Below are 24,338 nucleotides of genomic sequence, written 5' to 3' on the forward strand. Positions count from 1 at the left end.
CAGAGCCACGTGGGACTTGGGACCCCACTGGACCCCAGGGAATTTGTAGTCCACCAGGGGTTAGCCCCCCAGGGACCCCCCCGCACAGCAATAAATTCAGGCACCCCTAAAAGGAGTCACCAGCAGCGCACTCCCACCTCCCTTCAGCCCAGCACCTAACACCCCCACCCATAAACACCCGTAAGTGGGAGAGGGAGGGGAATGGGGGCAGGTGAGGGCGACAATTACATGGAAAAGCCCCGCTGGGGGGGGGGGCCATGAGGGGAAGAAGGACACAGGGGGGCCTACCATCCCCAGGAAGAGCACACTTCCACCCCAGCATTTCCCAGAGAAAAGAGGGGGGACACTACTCCTGGGAATTAAGCGGACACCACTCCCAGCAGTCCACCGCACCATCTTCGAATGGGGGGGCTGCGGCCAAAGGCACGCTGCGACTCTGGTTGTGACCATCATCACGACCAGGGCTATGCGACCTCGCAAGGTGTTTCATTCGCTGGCCAGCCCCCGTCCAACCTAGCGCGAGCCAATAGTTAGGTCGCACTCGCAGGCCGTAAGGATCTATGCTATCCTGTGCGTCGCCCAGTCTGGCTGTTGATTGTAGTTCACAATGGAACAGACAATAATAAAAGGAAAATAAAAAATTCCATTTAAAAGAAAAAAATTCCAGGACAGCAGATCCCAGCAGGGAGCCAGGTCCTTACTCCTGACTAGGCAGAAAAAACTGAAGTCCTATAGTGGTAAGTGATGGTATACCCCCTGGGACTGCCTCAGGGGAGAAGCCAAAATTGTTTCCGCTTAGTCGTACTCCCGAAGAGAGAGCAGCAACGGTCTAAGAAGACATGGAGCTGTGTCCGTCAGTGAATGAAAGAGAAATAGGTATTTCCAGAGACACTATAGTGCTAAATTGGGGTTAGAGAGGGAATGTGGTAATTGTAGGGACACTGCAGAGTTTGGAAGGAGAAATAGATCCCTAGGCACCATGTCCTGCTGAGCAATAACTGAGGAAAAGAGAGGCATTTCCAGAAGCAAGGAGATGCAGAAAGAAAAAACAATATTTTTTTTAAATATTTTTAAAATTGCAGCTGAAATGCACTTTTCTTGTCAGCTATTTCCCAGTTTAATAAGCTATATTACATTCATGAAGGTAAACAGAAATTTCATGGGAAGTAAGTGAGCAGCAAGTAAGTCAGAAACATGATGATTCACAGGGAAGAATGACCCAGTCACTTGTAACATGAGACGCAGGCAGTTTGGAATAGCATACTGGCGCTATGAACTGGAAAGACTCAACCATTAATCGCTGCACAAGACCTATCAGTGTCTCTCTTTCACATTGCACAGATGGAGAGCTATGGACAAAGGATTCATTGACAGTAGAGAGGTTGGTCTCTTAGCCGAGTCTCAAAGTTTTAAGGTTTTTGCTGCTTATAAGTGATAACTATCTAATGAATCGATGATAGATTAATTCTGAATCTTCATTACAGTATTTCAATTTTAAAGCTAAATACAATGATTTTCATAGGAGATAGGCGTCTTCCTCCTCCCTGATATTTTGTATGTCTCTAAAAAGCAAGGTAAAATTCTTTCACTTACTTTCATTCAATCTGAACCTCCCATGTCCAATTAAATATTTTGGGCTTGAATTTGTATGACTTTTTTCTTCCTCTGGAGATTATTTCTTTATTATTACAGGAAACTTGTATGCGTTATTGCAACTCCAACTGTTCTCAATAATATTCTAATGAGAGGCCATTTAATTTTTCTGCAAAGATTTATATTGTTTTCTTGTTTATTTAAACAGCCATAGCAAAAATTTTGTGAAAACATGTAAAAGATAATATTTTCAGGTCTAGAATCATGTTTAACATGTGTCGCAACCTCTGTTCAGCAAAAACCACAAGGTATGGAGATATGGTGAATGAGTATGTTAAAGTAGGAGTAAACTACCATAGTTGACATTTACCTATAGGTAAGCCTATATTAAGGCTTACCTATAGGTACAGTAAAAATCTCCCGTTTAGGAGATATTTACTTGTGAATGAGTCAGTGACGTCACCTGTGCCATGGACAGCGTGCGTGCAGGGGTGATTTCATTGAGGTGCGGCCAATCAGACCGCGAGGACGCAAACCCAGAAGAAATATGGGTGAAGATGGAAGCCCTGCCAGTGGTGACAGTGCGTCGCTAGAGGCGTCTTAAGGTAAGTTTCACATAATGAACACGATGCATACTAGCACACTATAACTTTCCCTTGCAGGTTTAAAAACCACTTTAGGCAGCTTTCACACTGAGGCAATTAAAAACTGCCCATAAAATGCTGGGCACTTTAAAGCACTTTTGAAGTGTTAGCGGTGTGCTTTTTTTAAGGTCACTTGACTCAAAAGAACTATTTTGAGACGCTTTTGAAGTGCTTTTTGTGTGCTTTTCAGGAGCTTCCCATTCATTTCAATGGAGAGGGGCACTTTTAGGTCGCTATTTTATCACTTCAAACATGCTCCAAAGATGCTGCTTCCAGGAGTTTTTTCACTGCCTCTCCAGGGCACCGCCCCAGTGTAAAAGCATTATTTGATCCTAATGGAAATTGGTTTTCATGAGCTTTTCAGGTGCTTTTTTTAGTGTGAAAATGCCCGAAAAGCACCTCAGTGTGAAAGGGGTCTTAATATAATTTTCCCATTTACCTTGCAGTAAAAGCAACCAAACATTTCACAGCAAGCTAAACTATAGCTGGCCATAGATTATACAATTTTCTTACTCAATTTCCTTCAGATTTACCTTCAATTATGTAGTGTAAGGGCCTGCATGATTGCATTCAAATTGAAAATGTTAAGGTTTGACTTCATATTATTTGGTTTTGGCAAATCTAAAGGAAAATGGTACAAGAAATTTGTAAAATGTACAGTAAGCTTAAGTGAGTATCGATACCCACATTCACTATTGTTTCTAAATGGTTTCTAACATGCTCTTTGTTGCCCCAATGCAGCACATCAGATTACAGGTCACATATTTTTTGTGCAACTATACAGTGAAGAAATATTACTGGTTGCAAAGGACATCAAAAACGAATCACATTAGCAAACTGAGTATATGCACTGTTTCTATTAAAATAAAGTCTAATGGAAAAAATAAGATATATATATATATATATATATATATATATATATATTATTGACATACAGTCAATATTGGGGCATCGACACAATTCTAATCTTTTTGGCTCTATACACCACCACAATGGATTTGAAATGAAACAAACAAGACATGCTTTAACTGCAGACTTTCAGCTTTAATTTGAGGGTATTTACATCCAAATTAGGTGAAAGGTGTAGGAATTACAACCGTTACTAACAACTCAGAGCAATGCCTTCTAAAACACCAGGACTCTGCACCAACACCGGGAAAAGAGTTGGGGGATGCTCGACTGTGAAACCAGCGTCATTGGGCTTGATGAAAAAGTTCCTCGCCACAGAGCCGGACAACGCTGGTAAGCGAGGCCCTTCACGTGTCACTAGGCCTAGCAGATCTCCCTCTACACACGCTGCATCGCCGCGTGAGAGCTCCCCGGCCTCCTCTCTTTGCTCAGAAGTACACGGAGGACCCTGGCTCTGACATGCCCTTCCTGATGAGAGATCTTAAAAAGGGAACAAGCAGGGATGTTCCACAGCTTAGAAAAATCAATAAAAAAAGATCTTGAAGCAGTAAGATCAGATCTGTCACATCTCTTGGTCAGAGTGGGGGACTCTAAGAAGTGCCATGGCTCACAAGAGGAGGCCATTAAGGAACTTCAAAATTCTGTCACTAAGCTTGCTTTTGCCCACCGTGCCACTCTTTATAAATTAGAGGACCTGGAGAATAGGAATCGCTGCAACACTCTCCGCATTAGAGGGTTGCCAGAGGCTACCAGAGATGATGACCTTGAGGTCACGATCCGTGGTGTTCTCAATACCATCCTGGAGAGATCTGTTCCACAGCCCCTGCGGTTTGATCAAGTTCACCACGTACTGAGACCACATAACCTATCCTCTGAGTTACCCAGAGAGGTAATCTGCCGCTTACATTATTTTGAGGATAAGAACACTATCATGGTGAAACTGCGGTGTTCTCCTCCCATTGGTTTCAATGGTGCTATCCTTAACATATACCCAGACCTCTCCAAGGAGACTTTGAAACACTGCAGGGCTCTCAAACCCCTGCAAGAAGAGCTACGTGTTGATGGAGCCACCTATAAATGGGGATTCCCTTCATGCCTTATAGCCACGAAAAATGGTCGATCCGCTACCCTGCGGTTCCCGGAGGATCTTCAGGCCTTCTGCCAGGTTCTGCACCTACCTATCATAGAACTGCCAGGATGGCATGACACCATCCCCTTCCTTCTCTTTTCAGCTTTATGCCCAATGGTGTAAAACACCCTCAAAAAAGAAACGAACATCTCAGCCGGGTTCTGCTCAGAACGGGTGAAAATTTCCTAACCATTTATTTTGTTACTACTTTTCTTATTCTCTAGAGCTATTATTGCCCTTGAAGTTTGCTTTTTCAACCCTCTTGCCTGTTCAGAACTAGTATACTTTGGCATTGCTCTCATATTTTCTTTTTATTTTACGTTATAGTCGTGTGCTGGTTAGAGCCTTCTGCCCTAAGATTGCTTACGCTACATGTTGTGGCTCCCTGCCCCTTTCCTTTTGGGGTCGGCCGAACTGGCCTGCCCTTTCCAATGCTTGACTAGACTTGTTGTGATGGTCTGGCTCTGCCCTCCCCACAGGGAACACCGCATAAATATGCGTGCATTACTTTGTTTTCCCACAGGTTTTGATTTCGTTACTCAATTATTTTGTATGTTTATTTTCATCTCCCTTTCTCCCCTCTTTCTTTTTTCCCTTTAAAAAATGTATTTATTTTCAAAGGAACTCCCCTCTTTCTTCTAATTTTCTCTCCTTATACTCTTTCCTCCCTGTCATGTCGAAACTGGCTGTGTTACCTGCGAGGGGTTCATACTCTGCTGTTCCAATGGTGGCTCTGACTATACTCTCGTATAACATTAGAGGCCTAAACTAGGCTACCAAATGACATCAGGTCCTAAGAGAACTTTAAAGATCACACTCATTGCAATTTGCTCCATAGCTTTTTTACAGGAGACGCATCTCACTCACTGTACTTTGGTTACACTCTACTCGCCTACCTTCCCGAAGTGGTACTACAATCTCTCAGACACTAATAAAGCCAAAGGGGTAGCTATTGGATTCAGCAGAGATGTGCCCTTCCAGCTTGATGAGATGTTATCGGGTGATTACGGTAGATTTATTTTTCTAAGGGGCTCTATTGGCACCACTCAATGCACATTTGCAAACATTTATTGCCCCAATGTGAATCAACCTTCTTTCATGTCCCAGGTATTGTCTAAACTATCTAATTTTTCCAAAGAGATTACTATTCTAGCAGGCGATATTAACATGCCTCCTGACCCACTCCTGAACACCTCCCAAGGCCACTCAAATGTCTCTTTTAAATGACTAGCTTTCATTAAAAAGAGACTACTTGACTCGCAACTTATCGATATCTGGAGAATATTACATCCTAAAACTAAGGATTACTCGTATTTCTCAAAAATACACAACTCTTACTCGAGAATAGATAATATTCTCGTTGGCATCATCACCTTCCCCTGGTGAGTTTGGTCTCCATTGGGAATATATCCATTTCGGATCATGCACCAGTGTTCGTTGCATTGGCCTTGCCTTCTCTTCCTCACCATGCTGCTAACTGGAAACTGAACGATTCCCTACTTTCGAATCCCGCTGATGTGGCTTATTTACCCTCCACATTAACATAATACTTTACTGATAAGGCCTCGCCCGACACAGCCCCTTCACTGCTATGGGAGGCTCACAAGATATTGTGGCACTCTGATTGAACTTGGGTCCCGGAGGAAGAGAGAGCATGTGTTACAACAGGTTGCTGTCCTGGAAAAAACACGAACTCATTACACATCTTTCATCGTGAGGCCCTAGAGCAGAAGAGAGAGGAACTTAAATCTCTTCTTGATCTAGATCTCAAAAGGCGCTTGCATAGGTTCTCCCAGAAAATATACGAACGGGGGAATAAACCTGGCAGGCAGCTAGCCCTCTCGCTTCAGGCCAAAAAATCGGCCTCTTCTATACCCAAGATTAAGACCCCTTCCGGCAACCTTACCCATTCCACACCTGCCATAGCCAAAGCCTTTAGAGATTTCTACTCCTGCCTATATAATGTTCAAGGTGACCTCTCCACCCTACCTCATAAGGCCAAACACAAACAGATACTCCAATACCTTAAATCAGCCAACCTTCCGAAACTTTCTAAACGTCTTTTTAAAAATTTTGAGACAGAATTAACACTGGAGGAATTTTGCACCGCCCAAAGGTAAAGCCCCAGGCCCAGATGGATATACTGCCCGCTATTATAAAACATGTGGAGATATTTTACTCACTCCCCAACCTCATGTCAGCTTTCCACACCTACCAGTCCATCTCTAATTTTAAAATTATTATGTCCAAATCTGAGATATTGAATATTACCATTCTCATCCAGTTTCTAATACAGTGGAACCTTGGTTTATGAGTGCCTTTGTTTACGAGCATTTTGAAAGACGAGCAACATTTTTAAAAAAAAATCTGTCTTGGTATACGAGTACTGTCTTGATATACGAGCAGTTTTATTACACTATAACCATGCCATCCCCTCTGTTAATGCCCTCTGTCACATGTTATTATGTGTCCCAGTGCTTCTACTGTATGTGAAGATGCCGATATGTACTTTTCAGAGTGTTTCCCTGCACTTACTTTGTACGATTCCTGTCCCTGTGTTTCTCTCTGGTTTCCGTCCTCTCTGTTCTCCCCGGCGGGAGGGGCCGATCACTCCTCCTGACGTCATCTGAGGAGGAGGGGAGGAGAGCAACAGAGCAGGGCTAAGGAATTACACAGTGCCACAGACTCTCTAATAAAGTATAAATCAGCATTTGTTGTGTGCAGTGCAGACACAGGGACACATGATGTTATTTAACAGAGGAGATGGCATACTTTTACTGCACAGGAATGTACTTTATATATAATACAGCATATCTTTATTCATTACATTAAATGCTTGTGGAATGAATCATCTGAGTTTCAATGCTTTCCTATGGGAAAACTTGCTTTGATATACGAGTGTTTTGGATTACAAGCAAGCTGCTGGAACCAATTATACTCGCAAACCAAGGTTCCACTGTACTTTGAAAGCCACTTTCCCTTTTTGCTTGCAGGAGTATAGTTTGTATTACCTGGGCATCCTTCTCACCCCAAAACTCAAAATGCTTTTCCGACACAACTACGTTCCATTACTGAACAGTATAAAATCGGATCTGCATCGTTGGTCTTCCATACCTCACTCGTGGCTAGGAAAAATAAATGTAATTAAAATGAACTGTTCTTGTTCCAAATGTTGCCCCTGTGTGTGCCGGTGGGGTTCTTTTGGATCCTACAGACTCTGGTTTCTCGTTTTACTTGAAAGAGAAAACATCCGAGGGTATCCAGAACAGTGCTGTACCGCTCCAAAATACTAGGAGGACTAACCCCCCCCACATATGAAGTCATCCTGTCAGGCCATAGCACTGTCCAGGATTTCGGACTGGAAATATGCGGGCAATGCCAAACTTTGGGTGCAGTTAGAACATCACCTAAGTGGCTCTGACCTGTCAATTATGCCATGGATACCTCGAAACTACAGAACACTCTCCTCCACCTCGCCCCTCACTATCTCCACACTGGACATCTGGGACTCCATACATAAACGCTTTTCCTGGAGATATAACTCACCTCTCCTGCCACTTTTGGACCATAAATTCTTCCTTCCTGGATCGATGGACCCTGAATTTAAACTATGGAAACTGGACTCGTCTTTATTACTCCATCATGTTATCCAGGATCAATCGCCTAAACCCCTACAGTACCATCTTGGGGTCCCACCCAGCTACTCTTTTAGACCAGTGGAGGTATAACCAACTGTCAAGATTCATACAATCTCTACCTTGTCCTCTACGAGACTTAAAAAATCTTAATCCTGTGGAATCCCTCTTCAACCAGAACCGCCCTCTATCACATGCAATCTCACAATTCTATAAAGCCCTTCTCTCTCTCTACACAGCTCTACCCATCCGGATTCCATAACCAAATGGGAACAGGACCTTGGAGAATCACTCACAGATGAGCAGAAGTCCAAAATCCTACGCTTGACTCTGACCCCCTTCATATCCACCAGAAATGCGGAAAATAACTATAAGCTTCTAACCAGATGGCATTAAAACGCCATCTAAACTATATTCGATGTTCCCCTCTCACTCTCCTTTATGATGGAATTGTGGTTCCACGGCCACCCATGCCAATATATGGTGGAGCTGTCCTCACATCCATCCCTTCTGGAGTTCCATTCTTCATCACATAGAATTACTGGGATTACCATCCCCTTTGACAGTTCTGTTTCATTGCACACTTGAACCAGTCGGCTCATATAAACAATCTATTATTCCACACCTCCTAAATGCCGCTAAAGTTCTCATTGCTATTCTGTGGGGTCAAGCAGAGATTACCTCTCTGTTGGATTGGATACGCAAGGTTGACTCCTTGCCCCTCCTCGAGGAACTGACCTATATCTCAGGATGTAAAACGCATATACATTCCAAAATATGGTCCCACTGGTTCGAGTTTAAGAACTCGCCACTATACGTATAAGCAGATCCTTCTGTCTCCTCAAGCGTAGTAGTTATACTTCTTTGATGTCTGATGGCCTCTTCTTCTTATATGCCTAACACTGCTTGTTTTTTGAACTTTCAGAGTAAAGTTGCCAGTTTTTCCTTTTTCCCTCTCTCCCTACTTATTCTCCTCTTTCTCTCACCTTTTCCTACTTTTTTCCCTAAAAATCCACCTTTACTTTTTTTTTTATTCTCCATACAGGTGGTTATGTGTAACACAAGTTTTACTCTTTTCACCAACCTGGAACCTAGATTTTACGTGGATAATGCCGTTTTTAATTTTCTCACTCGGTTCCTCCTGTTACACTATTGTTTGTACTATCTTTTGTAACTGGTTTTTGTACCCATTACCTTCAATAAACAAATATTAAACAAAAAAAAAAAAACTATATGCCATAAATGGTAAAAAAAAGGGTGGCTGGGGATGAAGCTTAGGCTGTGGTTTTATGAGCGGACGCCAAAATGTTGTGGTTTGATTACCAAATAACAGAACAAACAATCAGTCAGTTAGGCTAGGGCTTTATCTCCTTTTAAAATTGTACTATGTATTTTATTTAGAAAGTACCTTTAACAAAAGGACAATACACCACTATGTATTTTTAAAAGGATAATTTTCACACACATACATATATTATACATATTTATACACACTCTGAATTACAGCAGAACTAAACTAAGCAGTACTCACCTCTGCTGCAGTGATGCAATGTCTGCCAGCTCCCTCACAGGGCACCAACATCTTTGGTTCAGCGTTTTTGGTCCTCTTAAAGTGGAGTTCCACCCTATTTTTATACTTACCTCCATCTTCTCGCTCCGGGTCACCTGAAAAAGAAATGGATAATCGCATATTTTTTTTTTTTTTTTACTTACCTCGTAGCGAAGAAAATATACTTACCTTACTTCCTTCTTCCTCCTTCCTCGGCCGCGGCCCGTCGTCACTTCCTGGCTCTGCAATGATTCCTGGGAGCTGGACGTCATAGCTCCTAGGAATCATTGCGCCTGCACCGGCCCCGACGTCAGTTCCGGGTCGCGCGCGTCATCCCCTTCTAAACAGCTTCTGGGCATGCCCAGAAGCTGTGGAGGGGTGACGCGCGCGACCCGGAAGTGACGTCGGGGCCGGCGCAGAGCATCGTGGGACCACAGAAGGCGGAAGAAGACGCCGAAGAGGACGCGCTGGCTTCAAGCTGCCCACATCTGAGATGGCAGCGCTGGACAAGACGTTTGCAAGGTAAGTATTTCGTCTTGCAGGTAAGTGCAACCCGGGACAGATCAGAGGCTAGCCATTGTGGAATGCACTAGCCCTGACTGTCCCGGGGGTATTAAAAAAAAAAAAAAACAAATCCAGGGTGGAACTCCGCTTTAAAAAGCCAGTTCGGGATGAAGCAACACCTTTATATGCGCACAGCAATTACTTCATCCCAAAATCAAGTCATGCCAAGAAAATACGCTGAGCTGGGCATGTGCAGCTCAGTGCACAATCCAAACAAACTCGCCAACAGGCATAGTATGAATCTGCTACAATAAAAAGCCTTCCTTCTAGCACTTTTTTTTTCCAGGTAAATTTCCTTTTAATGAAAAAAAAAAACCTGCTGCTTATGCCGGAAAACCACCTATTTTTAATCCCAGTACCTGCTCACACTAAGTGCTACTCTCATGCATATAAACATAAAAGTGCAACTTTCACAAAAAATTAAGTATTGATCGATCACTTTATGCTGGCCCCTTTTGCAGGTATATCTATATAAGGCATTAAAAATAAGTGCTTATACCATTTAAAATCCAGTAAGGCACTGTCTTTCCCTGCTCTGCACATGCTCAGTTGCTCTCTATTTTCGGCACTGTGCCTAAAATCAAAGCCACTAGAGGACGATCAGCTGACAGCTTTAAAGAGTTATAAAGGCAGAAGGTTTTTTTATCCTAATGCATTCTATGCATTCTAAGATAAAAAGCCTTCTGTGTGCAGCAGCCTCCCCAGCCTCCCCAGCCCCCCTAATACTTACCAGAGCTCCATCTCTGTCCAGCGATGTCCACGAGTCCCTCAGCAGTCCAGGACTCTCCCTCCTGATTGGCTGAGACACAGTAGCGGTGCCATTGGTTCCCACAGCTGTCAATCAAAGTCAGTTAGCCAAGCTGCTTGCTGAGGGGGCACTTGAGGAGGGAGGGGCCAGGAGCAGTGAAGAGGGACCCGAGAAGAAGAGGATCCAGGTTGCCCTGTGCAAAACCCACTGCACAGACGAGGTAAATATAATGTGTTTGCTATTTAAAAAAAATAAAATAAAAAATAAAGACAGACTTTAAAATCACTTTAAGTTTTACTGTTGCTGAAGGGGGAAGAAAGCAACCAGAATAACACAGGCTGTGCAGAGGAAATACAGATTAGGTAGGGAGAAAAGAAAAGCAGGAGAGGTGACAGGACAAACTCTGCTCCCAGGGAAACACAAAAGAGTTAAACTTACAAGGATAGCATCTTCTCTTAGATAATCCCTCTGTATTCTTTCCTTTCTTTCCTTGGCAGTATGAACTTCAACAGTGTAAAGTGTCTGTCAGCATACCTCTCTAATGGCCTTTTCCACTGCAAGTACCGGCTCGGCTCCACTCGGCACTGCTTGGCCCAGCTCGGCTCAGTTTGTTTTTCCACTGCGTGGTACGAGTCGGCACCTTTCAGCACTGTATAGGCTGTACTCGGCTCGGTTTGCTTTTCCACTGTTGTAGTACTTAGTACTAAGTAGGTGGGATTACAACGATTCTCTGACCAATCAGTGGCTAGTAGTGACAAACAATCAATGCTGCATGCAAAGGATTGTGGAATATGGTATCGGTACGGCCTGCTTGGTGGTACTGTTTAGGTGAGCCGTACCATGTAGTAACAGAGCCATAGAGACATACAATCGCGCTGGAAATGTACATAATTTTAGTAAGGAAAGTGATGTATAGTTTTTGACACTGTGTCTTGTGCATCCAATATCACTTAAGTGTTCATATCCACTTTCCACCACCTTTGTGCTCCACACTGGGTGCGCTGTCCTCTCCACGACCCATATATATTATATTAGGTTATAAAACGTATGCTGCCTCTTTCTGGGGTCCTCCGATTTCCAATTCCAACAGGTACCTTTTATTCTCTCCAGCTCTCAGTGAAAAAAAAACAAAAGTCACTACATAGTGCTTTACTATGTAAAAGCTTTTATTAAAACCATTTTCCAATATAAATACACTCACATTACAGTATATAGTGAACTTAATCCCAAGTGCATCCAAGTAATAAAGCGCAGTAGTACAATACAAAGTGGCTCATCAGTGGCAGGTATGCATACAGACTATTCCAGTTATTTCCTGGTTCTAATGTGCGTGATGACATCACCCAGGCTGCGCCCAACGTGTTTCAACACGATCACGACTTACCGAGAAGGTCATATGATTGTGATGAAACACATCGGGCTGAACCTGAGTGATGTCATCATGCATGTAACCATGGGGCGTGGTTACTGCATGTGACATTGCATCCAGCTTTTAGGGAACACAAGTCGGCTCCAAGGTGAGCAGTGTGGAATGGCACTGCTTCCCCTAGAGGAGCAAACAGTTACTCTTGGGGCCCGGATTGTGTGGCACTGTGGAATGGGAGTGTGCAATTGTTTTTTTTATTGTCATTTATTTAAATAAAATCAATGGTTTTTATGCGATCAGCCCTTGTTTTGGACTTTGTATTATTTACGGTCCTGACGTAATGGTAGCAAAAGAGTTGAAATATTGCAGGTGGATATGGATGTCCTTCTGCTGGCCTTAAAATACTTACCAAACCACTTGTTTGATGTTGTGGCATCATAAGAGAAGACCAATTCACACTTTTGTTTTAGAAGCACTTTATTTCTTTATTCTTTTGCACAGGATTTAAGCACTTTTAATTGTCTTTGCACAATATCAGAGGCTTGTTGATGAATTTGCACTTTGGTATGGCATTTTTAACATTTTTATCACTACTACGCTTTATTACCTGGGGGCACGGGGATTAAGTGCACTATATACTGTAATGTGAGTGTAAATATATTGGAAATGTGTTTTGATAAAAGGTTTTATATGGCAAAGCACTATGTAGGTATTTCACTTTTTGTCCTGAGAGTGAGAAAGGATAAGAGGTACCCTGCTGGAACTGGAAATCAAAGGACCCCAGAAAGGGGAAATGGGTTTTATGACCCAATATAATGTATGGGTCAGGAAGAGGGGACAGCAAACCTGGTATGGAGCACAAAGGGGGTGGAAAGTGGATTTGAGCACTACAGTGATTTTGGATGCACAAGACACAGTGGGGTTGATTTATTAAAACTGGTTTCTATGCAGAGCTGCACCAGATTTTGCACTTTCCAATCAGCTTCCAATTTTTTTTTTTGTCAAAACTTAATTGAACAAGCTGAAGTTGGAAGCTGATTGGCTAGAACAGAAATGGTTAATTTATGTGCAAGTCTTTTTCTAGCAGTGATATATTAAAACAAGATGTTGCTTCAACAGTTAAAAAAAAAAAAAAAAAAAGAACATTTACTTAAGTTCACTCACATAGCTGACTGCTGCTCTGGGCAAATCTTCCAGATCTGACTTTAACATTGACAGACATTTAAGCTGGAGAAGAACAATAGTCACCATTATAACACAGGGCCAATAGGGGACTTGTTTGTATACACTTAAAATTGGATCTGAAAAGGTATTTTGTGTCAGACCTAACTCCCCTCTATCTTTTGTCCAAGGTCTCACCTTAATGGGACATCTTCCTTTGGGAAATTCATATAGTAACGGAGGAAGAATCTCTCTGAGTCTTCTCTTTCACCTTCTGTGACAACGCTGCCATTCAGTTTGGAAACAGATGGTAATCTAGGAGTTTATATAAGAGAAAAAGTTTAGCTGGGCCATCATTGCACTAAAACTGGTAGAGTAGAACGATCTGATCAGTCTTTCATGAAATAAATATGCTTTCACATCGCACTGTGAGAAGATTTGATGGGTGCCTGTCCGGTAAAATCAAAGAGAAGTGATAATGGTTTTGGTCAAATGTATTTCCTTTTTCTTCTTTTTAACACTTCTAAACTATACTATACAACCCCATTAAGACAGCCTGCAAGGACTTGCAATAATCGAAATAATCATTTTCTTTGTATCGGAGATGGCCCATAATCCAGGTTACATGCTATATACAGTCGTCTTCCTGCTGGAGCTATGCTCTGCTCCAGCATTCATTTGTCAAAAAAAAAAAAAAAAATATCTATCTATACATAAATATATACATACATATACACATACAGGATCTCACAAAAGTGAGTACACCCCTCACATTTTTGTATACATTTTACTAGATCTCTTCATGTGACAGCACTGAAGAAATTACACTTTGCTACAATGTAAAGCAGTGAGTGTACAGCTCGTATAAGGTATAACAGTGTAAATTTTCTGTCCCCTCAAAACAACAACACACAGCCATTCATGTCTAAACCGCTGGCAACAAAATTGAGTACACCTCTAAATGACAATGTCCAATTTGGACCCAAAGTGTCAATATTTTGCGTGGCCCTCATTATTTTCCAGCACTGCCTTAACCCTCTTGGACATGGAGTTCACCAGAGCTTCACAGGTTGTCACTGGGGTCCTCTTCCACTCCTCCATGACAACATCACGGAGCTGGTGGATGTTAGAGACCTTGCACTCCTCTACCTTCCATTTGAGGATGCCCCACAGATGCTCAATAGGGTTTAGGTCTGGAGACATGCTTGGCCAGTCCATCACCTTTACCCTCAGCTTCTTTAGCAAGGCAGTGGTCGTCTTGGAGGTGTGTTTGAGGTTGTTTTCATGTTGGAATACTGCCCTGCGGCCCAGTCTCTGAAGGGAGGGGATCATGTTCTGCTTCAGTATGTCGCAGTACATGTTTTGGGATTCATGGTTCCCTCAGTGAACTGTAGCTCCCCAGTGCCAGGAGCATTCATGCAGCCCCAGATCATGACACTCCCTCCACCATGCTTGACTGTAGGCAAGACACACTTGTCTTTGTATGCCTTACCTGGTTGCTGCCACACACATTTGACACCATCTGAACCAAATAAGTTTATCTTGGTTTCATCAGACCACAGGACATGGCTCCAGTAACCCATGTGCTTAGTCTGATTATCTTCAGCAAACTGTTTGTGGGCTTTCTTGTGCATCATCTATAGAAGGGGCTTCCTTCTGGGACGACAGCCATGCAGACCAATTTGATGCAGTGTGCGGCGTATGGTCTGAGCACCCACAGGCTGACCTCCCCCCATCCCTTCAATGCAATGCTGGCAGCACTCATATGTCTATTTCCTAAAGCCAACCTCTGGATATGACGCTGAGCATGTGCACTCAACTTCTTTGTTCGACCATGGGAAGGCCTGTTCTGAGTGGAACCTGTCCTGTTAAACCGCTGTATGGTCTTGGCCACCATGCTGCTGCTCAGTTTCAGGATCTTGGCAATCGTCTTATAGCCTAGGCCATCTTAATGTAGAGCAACAATTCTTTTTTTCAGATCCTCAGAGTTCTTTGTCATGAGGTGCCATGTTGAGCTTCAAGTGACCAGTATGAAAGAGTGAGAGTGATAACACAAAATTTAACACACCTGCTCCCATTTCCACTTGAGATCTTGTAACACTAACAAGTCACATGACACCGGGGAGAGAAAATGGCCAATTGGGCCCAATTTGGACATTGTCACTTAGGGGTGGACTCAATTTTGTTGCCAGCGGTTTAGACATTAATGGCTGTGTGTTATTTTTAGGGGACAGCAAATTGACACTGTTATACAAGCTGTACACTCACTACTTTGCATTGTAGCAAAGTGTCATTTCTTCAGTGTTGTCACATGAAAAGATATAATAAAATATTTACAAAAATGTGAGGGGTGTACTCACTTTTGTGATATTGTGTGTGTGTGTATATATATATATATATATATATATATATATATATATATATATATATATATATATATATACACACACAGTTCCTCTTCCTCAAAACTATTGGGCTGACTGTGGTAGCCAGATAACTAGAGTAGTATTTAGTGCAATTTAGATAATGAAAGTTAATGGACCAATTTATATGCTCAACAGTGCCAATTTTCCTTTTTTTTTGTGAATCTTACTTCATCAACCAGATTCCATTTGCCATGTTTTAGAACAGCTTCATAAATGAAAGCTAAAGTGTATGTAAACTGAAAAAAGTAAAGTTCCACAAATTGCTCCCCTTTTAAGTAAAGTCGTTTTCTAGTACTAAAGCCATAATAATTAATACTGCCAGTTATTGCTGGCAGAGTGATAATGCCAACCATCAGCTCCCAATGCAGCAGTCACACTCCAGTTCCTGCTGGCAGGGTGAAAATGCTAACCATCAGCTCCCAAAGCAGTAGTTACCCTTCTATGTGCATTTCTGCTGGGGAACTACAAGCTTCCCTGTTTTTAGTCCATGCCCCTTATACCACCTAGTAGTGCTTGACAGACAGTGGCTCCTGGAGGGATGCTGGTAGTTAGCATTCTATTCTGGGAAACAACATGGTCTGCAAAGGTGCCTGAGACTTCCTGATCCTGCAGCATAATCATAGGTAGTTACAATGTGCTGCAACAATTAATTAAATCTCCAGGCACTGAAGGTATACATTGCCACCATCCCATAAATTGTACAAAAAATATAGAAAAATCTTCTCTGAGTTTGGGATTTTAGGGGCAATTAAAAAACACGATATGTAAAACAAATAATATTTATTATTCATCAAGAGAAAAATTCACAAATAAATCCAGGACCTCTGATGTGTCCACATTACATATAATGGATCGGATTGCCCTTCTCTGGTTATTACTACTGCAAGTGAGTACTATGGGGATATCTTTGTTGGTTCACCCCCTTTTCTCCCAGCTATGATGCCCCACACTAGAAATTATCTAATGAATCATTATCTTATTATTCTTTATCTTTACATATTTTTTATCTAAATAAGGGCACCAATCAAGTCTTGTTGTGGGATTACTATATACGTTTCCTGCGGTCCTATAAGGGCAGAGAAATATCTCTGAGAAGTGGTGGTTTTGCCCCTTTTTCCTGACCATTTGGGTTAAGCGCAATAGGACATCCGTTTGGAATTGTATGAAAATGTTGAAAGATACATTTCTTTATGGTTAGTGAAAGCACTTTATGATGTGTTTGTTTTGTGAAATCGTGCATGAAGCATGAATTACATACCATCTACTATATTACCTGAAGAAGAACGGAACCAGTAACGTGCAATTATCCCAGGGTGCCTTGAGCCCCTATGGGTGATTTATCAATTGTATTGTTGTATTTATGATTCTGTCATTTTTATATGTAATGTGGACACATCTGAGGTGCTGGATTTATTTGTGAATTTTTCTCTTTATGAATAATAATTAATATTTGTTTTACATTTTTTAATTGCCCCTAAAATCCCAAATTCAGAGGAGATGTTTCTATATTTTTTGTACAATGTGCTGCAGCTTCTCCATCCCTAGTACCAACCTTGCAGACAGTGCGGGAGAAAAAAAGTTCCCATTCTTGGGTTTAAATACACTTAAGGAGTCTATTTATAAAGGTTTTAAACACAATATTCATACAATTGTCACCCATTATTTAAATTTTTTTCTAATTTGATTAAATTGAAAAAAGTGTGAATCCTGTTCAAAAACTGTATTAATCTTCTGTGAATATATATATATATATATATATATATATATAGACTCCAAAGTATTCTTTTCAATAAATAACGGTTATTATACTGCATAAATACCTGGCAACAACTAATTTCCTGCGTTCTTCTGTGGTGTAAGGCTCCACTAGAGGAATACCTAATAACCTGACTTCTTCTAGCTTCGGTAAAGTGTTTAATTTTTCAATGTCTTTCCAGGAACTTAGACCTGCAGAAGAGTTATATGCAAAAAGGTTATATAAAAAACATACCAGGCATATATAAAAAATACAATGCTGTATAGTATAATCCAGTAGACCTGTTTTCAATGAAACATGTCTATATTTGTATCTTTTCTACTTCTGGTGGAAAACTAGTCACAAAGCTAATATATTTAGATCTTCCCTCATTGTACATGTTTAAAAGGACAAAGATTTATTAATTTGATAATTTATGTAAAAATTCTTATGTGTATGCACATACTAGAAGTATCTATATATAAACACACAAGCATGATAACATGTGTCAGAAGACTCACATGACTAGTGCCAAGGTGAGCACCAATGCAGGATCCAGTGTCCGAAGTTATATTATAGGCCGTTTTCTGTATCTGTGGGTGCACTGAATAAAGCAGTGGCTCCTAACATTGTCTTATCTACAACCCCCACCCCTAAATATGCTCTCTTTCGGAAAGACAGGGTAAAACAGAGGGGTGGTGGTGTTTGCCTCTATGTGAGAAGTGATCTCAAAGTGAGTGTGAAAGAGGACCTAATTGATGGAGAGTGTGATGAGTCTGAAGCAGTATGGATGGAAATGTACATGGGTGTGCGTAATACAAAGATTATCATTGGAGTTTGTTATAGACTTCCCAGTATTAATGAGGAGGTGGAGGCTCAGCTCCTGGCACAGATAGAAAGGGCTGCAAGGGCTGGGACAGTGTTAATAATGGGGGATTTTAACTACCCAGACATTGACCAGAGTAATGGCACTGCTGGAACAGTTAAAGGGTAAAAATGTATAAAGCTATTACAAGACAATTTTATGGTGCAGTTTATTGAGGCCCCCACTAGAAATAATGCTCCGTTGGACCTGGTAATCTCAAACCATGCAGAGCTTATTAATAATGTTCATATAAAAGAACATCGGGGTAGCAGTGACCATAATATAATTTCATTTAATATTAGCTGTAAGCAAAAAACGCATACAGGAAATATAAAAACACTTAACTTTAAGAGAGCAAATTTTCCAAGGATGCTCTCCAGGACTTAGACTGGGAGGGAATATTGGCATTGATGAGCACAGAACAGAAATGGGAAATTTTCAAAAAGACTGTATGCAAACTACAAAGTATATTCCCATGGGCAATAAGTTTAAAAGGCTAAAAATAAAACCTATGTGGCTCACAGGCAAAGTTAAAAAAGCAATAAATAATAAGAAAAGAGCTTTTAAAAAATATAAAAATGAAGGAACACCATCATTGTTGAATTAGAATATAACAGAATATGTAAAAGGGAAATCAAGGATGCAAAAATTCAAAATGAACGACAGAATGCAAAAGATAGTAGGACAAACCCCAAAAAATTCTTCAAATATGTTAATAGTAAAAAAGTTAGGTCTGAGCATGTAGGCCCTTTACAAAATAATCAGGAGTGGGTGACTGGGGACAAAGAGAAGGCACATTTATGAAATACTTTCTTCAGCTCTGTGTATACAAAGGAGCATGGGGGAGCTCATGACCATAATGAGGATGGTATTGACACAGCCCCAAATGATCCACAATGGCTCAAAAGTGATATGGTCCAGAAATATTTAGACAGAATAAGGGTGGATAAAGAGCCTGGACCAGATGGCATCCACCCATGCATCCTAAAAGAATTGAGCGCTGTAATTTCAAAGCCTTTGTTTCTAATTTTTAGGGACTCGTTAAGGACTGGAATAGTACCGCTGGATTGGCGCAGGGCCAATGTGGTGCCTATATTTAAAAAGGGATCAATGTCTTTGCCAAGTAACTATAGAACTGTTAGTTTAACTTCTATAGTTGGGAAGATACTGGAGAGTTTAATAAAAGACCAAATAGATAGAGTTCTTGCTGGAAAAAAATATTTTAAGCAACAGACAGCATGGATTCATGAAAGGCAGAAGTTGTCAAACAAACCTGATTTCTTTTTATGAGGTGGTAAGTAAAACCTTGGACAGAGGGGTGGCTGTGGACGTAGTATACTTGGATTTTGCAAAAGCGTTTGGCACAGTTCCCCACACGGTTAATGTGTAAGGTAAAGTCTACAGGCTTGGAAAGATCAGTTTGTAAATGGATAGAAAATTGGCTAAAAGATAGAATTCAGAGAGTAGTGGTTAATGATTCTTACTCTGAATGGTCTAAGTTTATCAGTGGTGTACCCTAAGGTTCAGTGTTGGACCCTTACTTTTTAATATCTTTATAAATGATATAGGGTCTGGGATTAAAGGCAGCATTTCAGTCTTTGCAGAGGACACCAAGCTTTGCAGTGGAATAACTTCCTTACAGGAGGTCTCCAACTTACAAGCCAACCTCAATGCACTGTTTCATTGGTCAACTATGTGGCAAATGAGATTTAATGTTGATAAATGTAAAGTTATGCACTTGGGGGCTAAGAATATGCATGTATCATAGATACTAGGTGGAGTATAACTGGGGGAATCCATAGCGGAGAAGGATCTGGGTGTTCTGGTCTTAATAATAGCATGCAATGCCAAGCTGCAGTTTCCAAAGCAAGCAAAGTCCTTTCTTGTAATAACAGAGGCATGGACTCCAGAGTCCAGAGAGAGAGAGAGATAATTTTGCACAAGTACAAATCATTAGTAAGACCTCATCTTGAATATGCAGTTCAGTTTTGGGCACCAGTACTTAAAAAGGATATCAGGGAACTGGAGAAAGTGCAGAGAAGGGCAACCAAACTGATAAGAGGCATGGAGGACCTCAGCTATGAGAAAAGATTAGAGGAACTGAATATATTCTCTCTTGAGAAGAGGAGATTAAGGGGGGGGATACGAACATGTATAAACACATAAAGGGTCCATATAGTGAACTTGGTGTTGAGTTATTCACTTTAAGGTCAACGCAGAGGACAAGGGGGCACTCTTTACGTCTAGAGGAAAACAGATTTTGTCTTCAAATACGGAAAGGTTTCTTCACCATAAGAGCTGTGAACATTTTGAATACACTCCCTCCAGAGGTGGTTCTGGCTAGCTCATCAGATTGCTTTAAAAAAGGCCTGGATTCTTTCCTGGGTGTACATAATATAAATAGGTAAAGTTGATTCAGGGAATATCCGATTGCCTCTTGCAGGATCAGGAAGGATTTTTTTCCCCTGCTGTAGTAAATTGGATCATGCTTTGCTGTGTTTTGTTTTTTTTTTTTGCCTTCCTCTGGATCAACTGCAGGTATGGGATTGTATGGTTGGATTTTCTTTACTGTTTTTTGTTTCCTATTTTTTGAGCCAGATGGACTTGTGTCTTTTTTTTCAACCTATTTCTATTTCTAAATAAAATAATAAAGTTCAGTGTATGTCACAGTGTAAAGTCATTATAATGAGAATAAAATTATTACAGCAACAAAAAAAGGTTACCTGACTTGTGAAGGCTTATTGACCGAAGGTTTGGAAATAACCGTGACAAGGATTCCTCGGAGTCCCCAATTGTCAATATATTGTTATTCGCAAGGATAAGAGTATGAAGACAAGGAAACATCATGCCTAATTTACAAATGTCAGACCAGTCCTGGAGATTGTTGTCTGTTATATGAAGAAGCCTCACTGAACGAAAGCAAACTGGTGAACTCACTATGGTGTCATAGTCATTAAGGCACAAAAACAGTTCCTCTAGGCTGAAAAGTAAAAACAGTTTTTGTTAAAAAAAAAAAACAAATCAGGTTCCACATTTTTAATACAACTTGTGTAGAGTAACAAAACATCAGTGGAAAGTAATATTGTATAGTAGACAAGTGGTTCTCAAAACGTCAGGTGGTCTTCACCAGTGAGGCCTATTGTGATTATTAGAGAGCTGTGAGAATTCTTTCACATCAGGTTTCTATTTTTTTATATATTTTATCTGTTTGATGGCGTTGTTTGCACATGCAGTGTTGAATTTGTATGTTTCGAGACAAAGTTGATATTACCTTTACCTTATGACATGTCCTGGGAATCATTTCTGAATAGCGGGTAAAAGGCATTTGTGACAAACATTTAAAACCCAGAGTTTGTAGGTGATAGGTGAAAATGATACTTATCCACCCTCTTTTACAGGGCCCAATCAAATCCATGCCTTGCAGTAACCCATGTTACATGCATCTGTGAGCTGTGGTGCTATTCATTTTGACTTTGGTACTGCAATGCACCTGCGCTGCAGCACACTGCAAAGCATGGTAACACACTAATTAGGTGTGAATGAACCTTTAAATTACCAAAAGTTCCTAATGTCCTACCCTGGGTAAAGGTCATGTTAAAAGATTTTCCCATGTAATTTGACTGGGGACATTTTTAAACATCCTGTCTACACTGTAAAAGCAGCGGTGGTGCTTACTGCAACTCATAGATTAGGGCAGTGATGGTGACCCTTGGCATCCCAGATGTTTTGGAACTACATTTCCCATGATGCTCAACTACATTGCAGAGTGCATGAACATCATGGAAAATGTAGTTCCAAAACATCTGGGGTGCCAAGGTTCGCCATTACTGGATTAAGGTAATCTCTGCAATAAGGAAGAGAGGTGTGTATACTTTTCAACTAAACTGAACCTAGCTGAACTATGGAAAAGGGCACTGTCCATGCTTAATTTGGTCTCCTCTATGCAGAGACTCACACAATTGTTCTTATTACATAGAACGTACCACACACTTGTAAAATTATTTCAATGGAACGGTAGAGACTCCAAACTGTCTCAATCCCAAGGAAATCTGATTGAAGAACTGCAGCAGTCAATGTCAGGTAACACCCGATAGCACAAATTACATCCAAAGTGTGAAGAGCCTTGTCCCCCAGTGTATGAGGCTTAGGACAGAAAGACAGCAATGCAATGTACTAGTCGAAATGAAACAAAGAAACCACCTTAGGTAAAAATAACACCTGTGGCTGTAGAACTACCTGGTCATGCTGGACCACCAGGAGCAGTTCCTTTTTAGGAAAGAGCAGCAGATACCAAAACTCTGCGACCCAAAGTAATGGCAACCAGAAAAAAAACCTTCTGCCTCATAAGGACAAAAGAATATCCCACATGGGTTTAAATTGATATTTGTGCAATACAGTACCAAGGTTGAGGTCTCATGGAGTCAGCTGAGTCCTGACCGGTGGAAAAATGCACATGACCCCTTGCACAAAGGCACGCACCAAGGAATGTGAAGCAATTTGTCTATGAAAAGAGACCCCCAAAGCCGAAATATGACCTTTGACTCAAGGCCAAACCCTGTTTAACTCCAATTTGTAGAAAAGTCAGGATGATTTATATGGCAATGCTCAACTGGACCGTTACAGGAAGGCCCTTCAGCTGCACAGTCCAATGCAGTACGGCAAGGTGAATTGCCTTCAACTCCAGGATGTTGATGGATAACCCCCTTTCCTGAGGTGACCAACTTCTATGGACAAAAAATTGTCTAGAACTCCATCCCATTAGGCTGATGTCTGTCATCAGACCCTCCAGGATAGAAGGAGGAACAATGTTCCAATCTCCAGAATATGGGAGGTAATCCACCAGTCCACAGAAATCTTAGTCTTAGGAAATCCAACGACTGCATCCTCCTATTCCATACTGATAAGACATTCGCTGGAGGGGCCCGGAATAAAACTGGGCAATACCTTGAAGGAGGCTACTATTTTTCCCAAAAGCCTCATGCAAAGGCTAATCAAATGATTTTTCAATGTCTTCAGCAAGACATTTGTCTGTAGGGAGGATTACTCTAGTCTGGACAGTATCCAAAGTCAGGACTAAAATATCCCAACCTTTGGGTTGGTACTGAGGCTTACTTAGTAGGTGAAGTAAGTAGCATAACCCTATAATCATGGCTATGAAGATGGTCTGTGTCCTTTGATGTACGATAAAGAAATATACCATAAATAATTTCTACAGAAGGTTTTTTGTACAAGGCTGAAGTTTGAGCCTTGAGCAGTACAAGGAGCCAGATAGTTCATGTGCGGACAAGAAGAATGCTGATAGAGAAAGCAGACAGAGAAATTATTTCAATATTTTGCTGTGCTTTTCATTCATTATACAGTCACAGGCTAAGGCGGGTCCCAGAAGTGGGTTGAATATCGGACTGAAGATATTTAGTGGCGGAAAAGTACTGTAGGTGAGAGTTTTTAACTAAAGGTGAGTATTGCAGCAAAAGCATCTTTTTTATTTACTTAATGGCCTTTCATTTTTATGTTGATTTTAGTTGAATTTTTCATCTAAGCTAAAATAAATCTCATTATCTCGAATAAGATGGCCTATAAGTGTTTAGTACTGACATACATGACACTACAAAATCAGTGTTGAATTAGCAGCACCTATAAAATAAGCTCAACACTATCATACTTACGCTGGTAGCTCCAACAGCAGCGTGTGGACTGTTTCCCAGGAAACTTTACAGTTATTGAGAACCAGTTTGCGAATACCAGAAAATGATCCAGCACACTCACGTTCCAACACAGACATGTATAATGGGTTAGAACTCAAATTCAAGAACTGCAGTTGAGGCACGTTAGATACAATCTTGCTGACCTGTAAGTACAAGCAAAAAAGGCAAAGGATTACATGAGGGCATGATTTTGCTGTAACAAAGTTGCCACATGCAACAGTTTACTGTATTTTTCAATATATCAGATTATCAGATATATAGATTTTAATACATCATAGGCCACTAAGTAGAACTGCGGGGAAGGCCGCT

At 41.1% G+C, this 24,338-nt stretch overlaps 1 protein-coding gene across 2 annotated transcripts in view; it reads right to left on the minus strand.

The window, feature by feature from the left end:
* Positions 1 to 24,338, minus strand: part of TBCEL (tubulin folding cofactor E like) — a 119,116-nt gene that overhangs the window by 9,456 nt on the left and 85,322 nt on the right. For both annotated transcript variants that reach the window (XM_082273882.1, XM_082273881.1), the window contains 4 exons: positions 23,991 to 24,172; positions 21,048 to 21,304; positions 17,545 to 17,671; positions 13,497 to 13,613 (listed from right to left, as the gene is read on the minus strand). In XM_082273882.1, the coding sequence (XP_082130008.1) occupies positions 13,497 to 13,613; positions 17,545 to 17,671; positions 21,048 to 21,304; positions 23,991 to 24,172 (683 nt within the window). The remainder of the gene's footprint in view (positions 1 to 13,496; positions 13,614 to 17,544; positions 17,672 to 21,047; positions 21,305 to 23,990; positions 24,173 to 24,338) is intronic.

The sequence above is a fragment of the Pelophylax lessonae genome (assembly GCF_965119305.1).
Source record: "Pelophylax lessonae genome assembly, chromosome: 12".
Taxonomy (NCBI): Eukaryota; Metazoa; Chordata; class Amphibia; order Anura; family Ranidae; genus Pelophylax; species Pelophylax lessonae.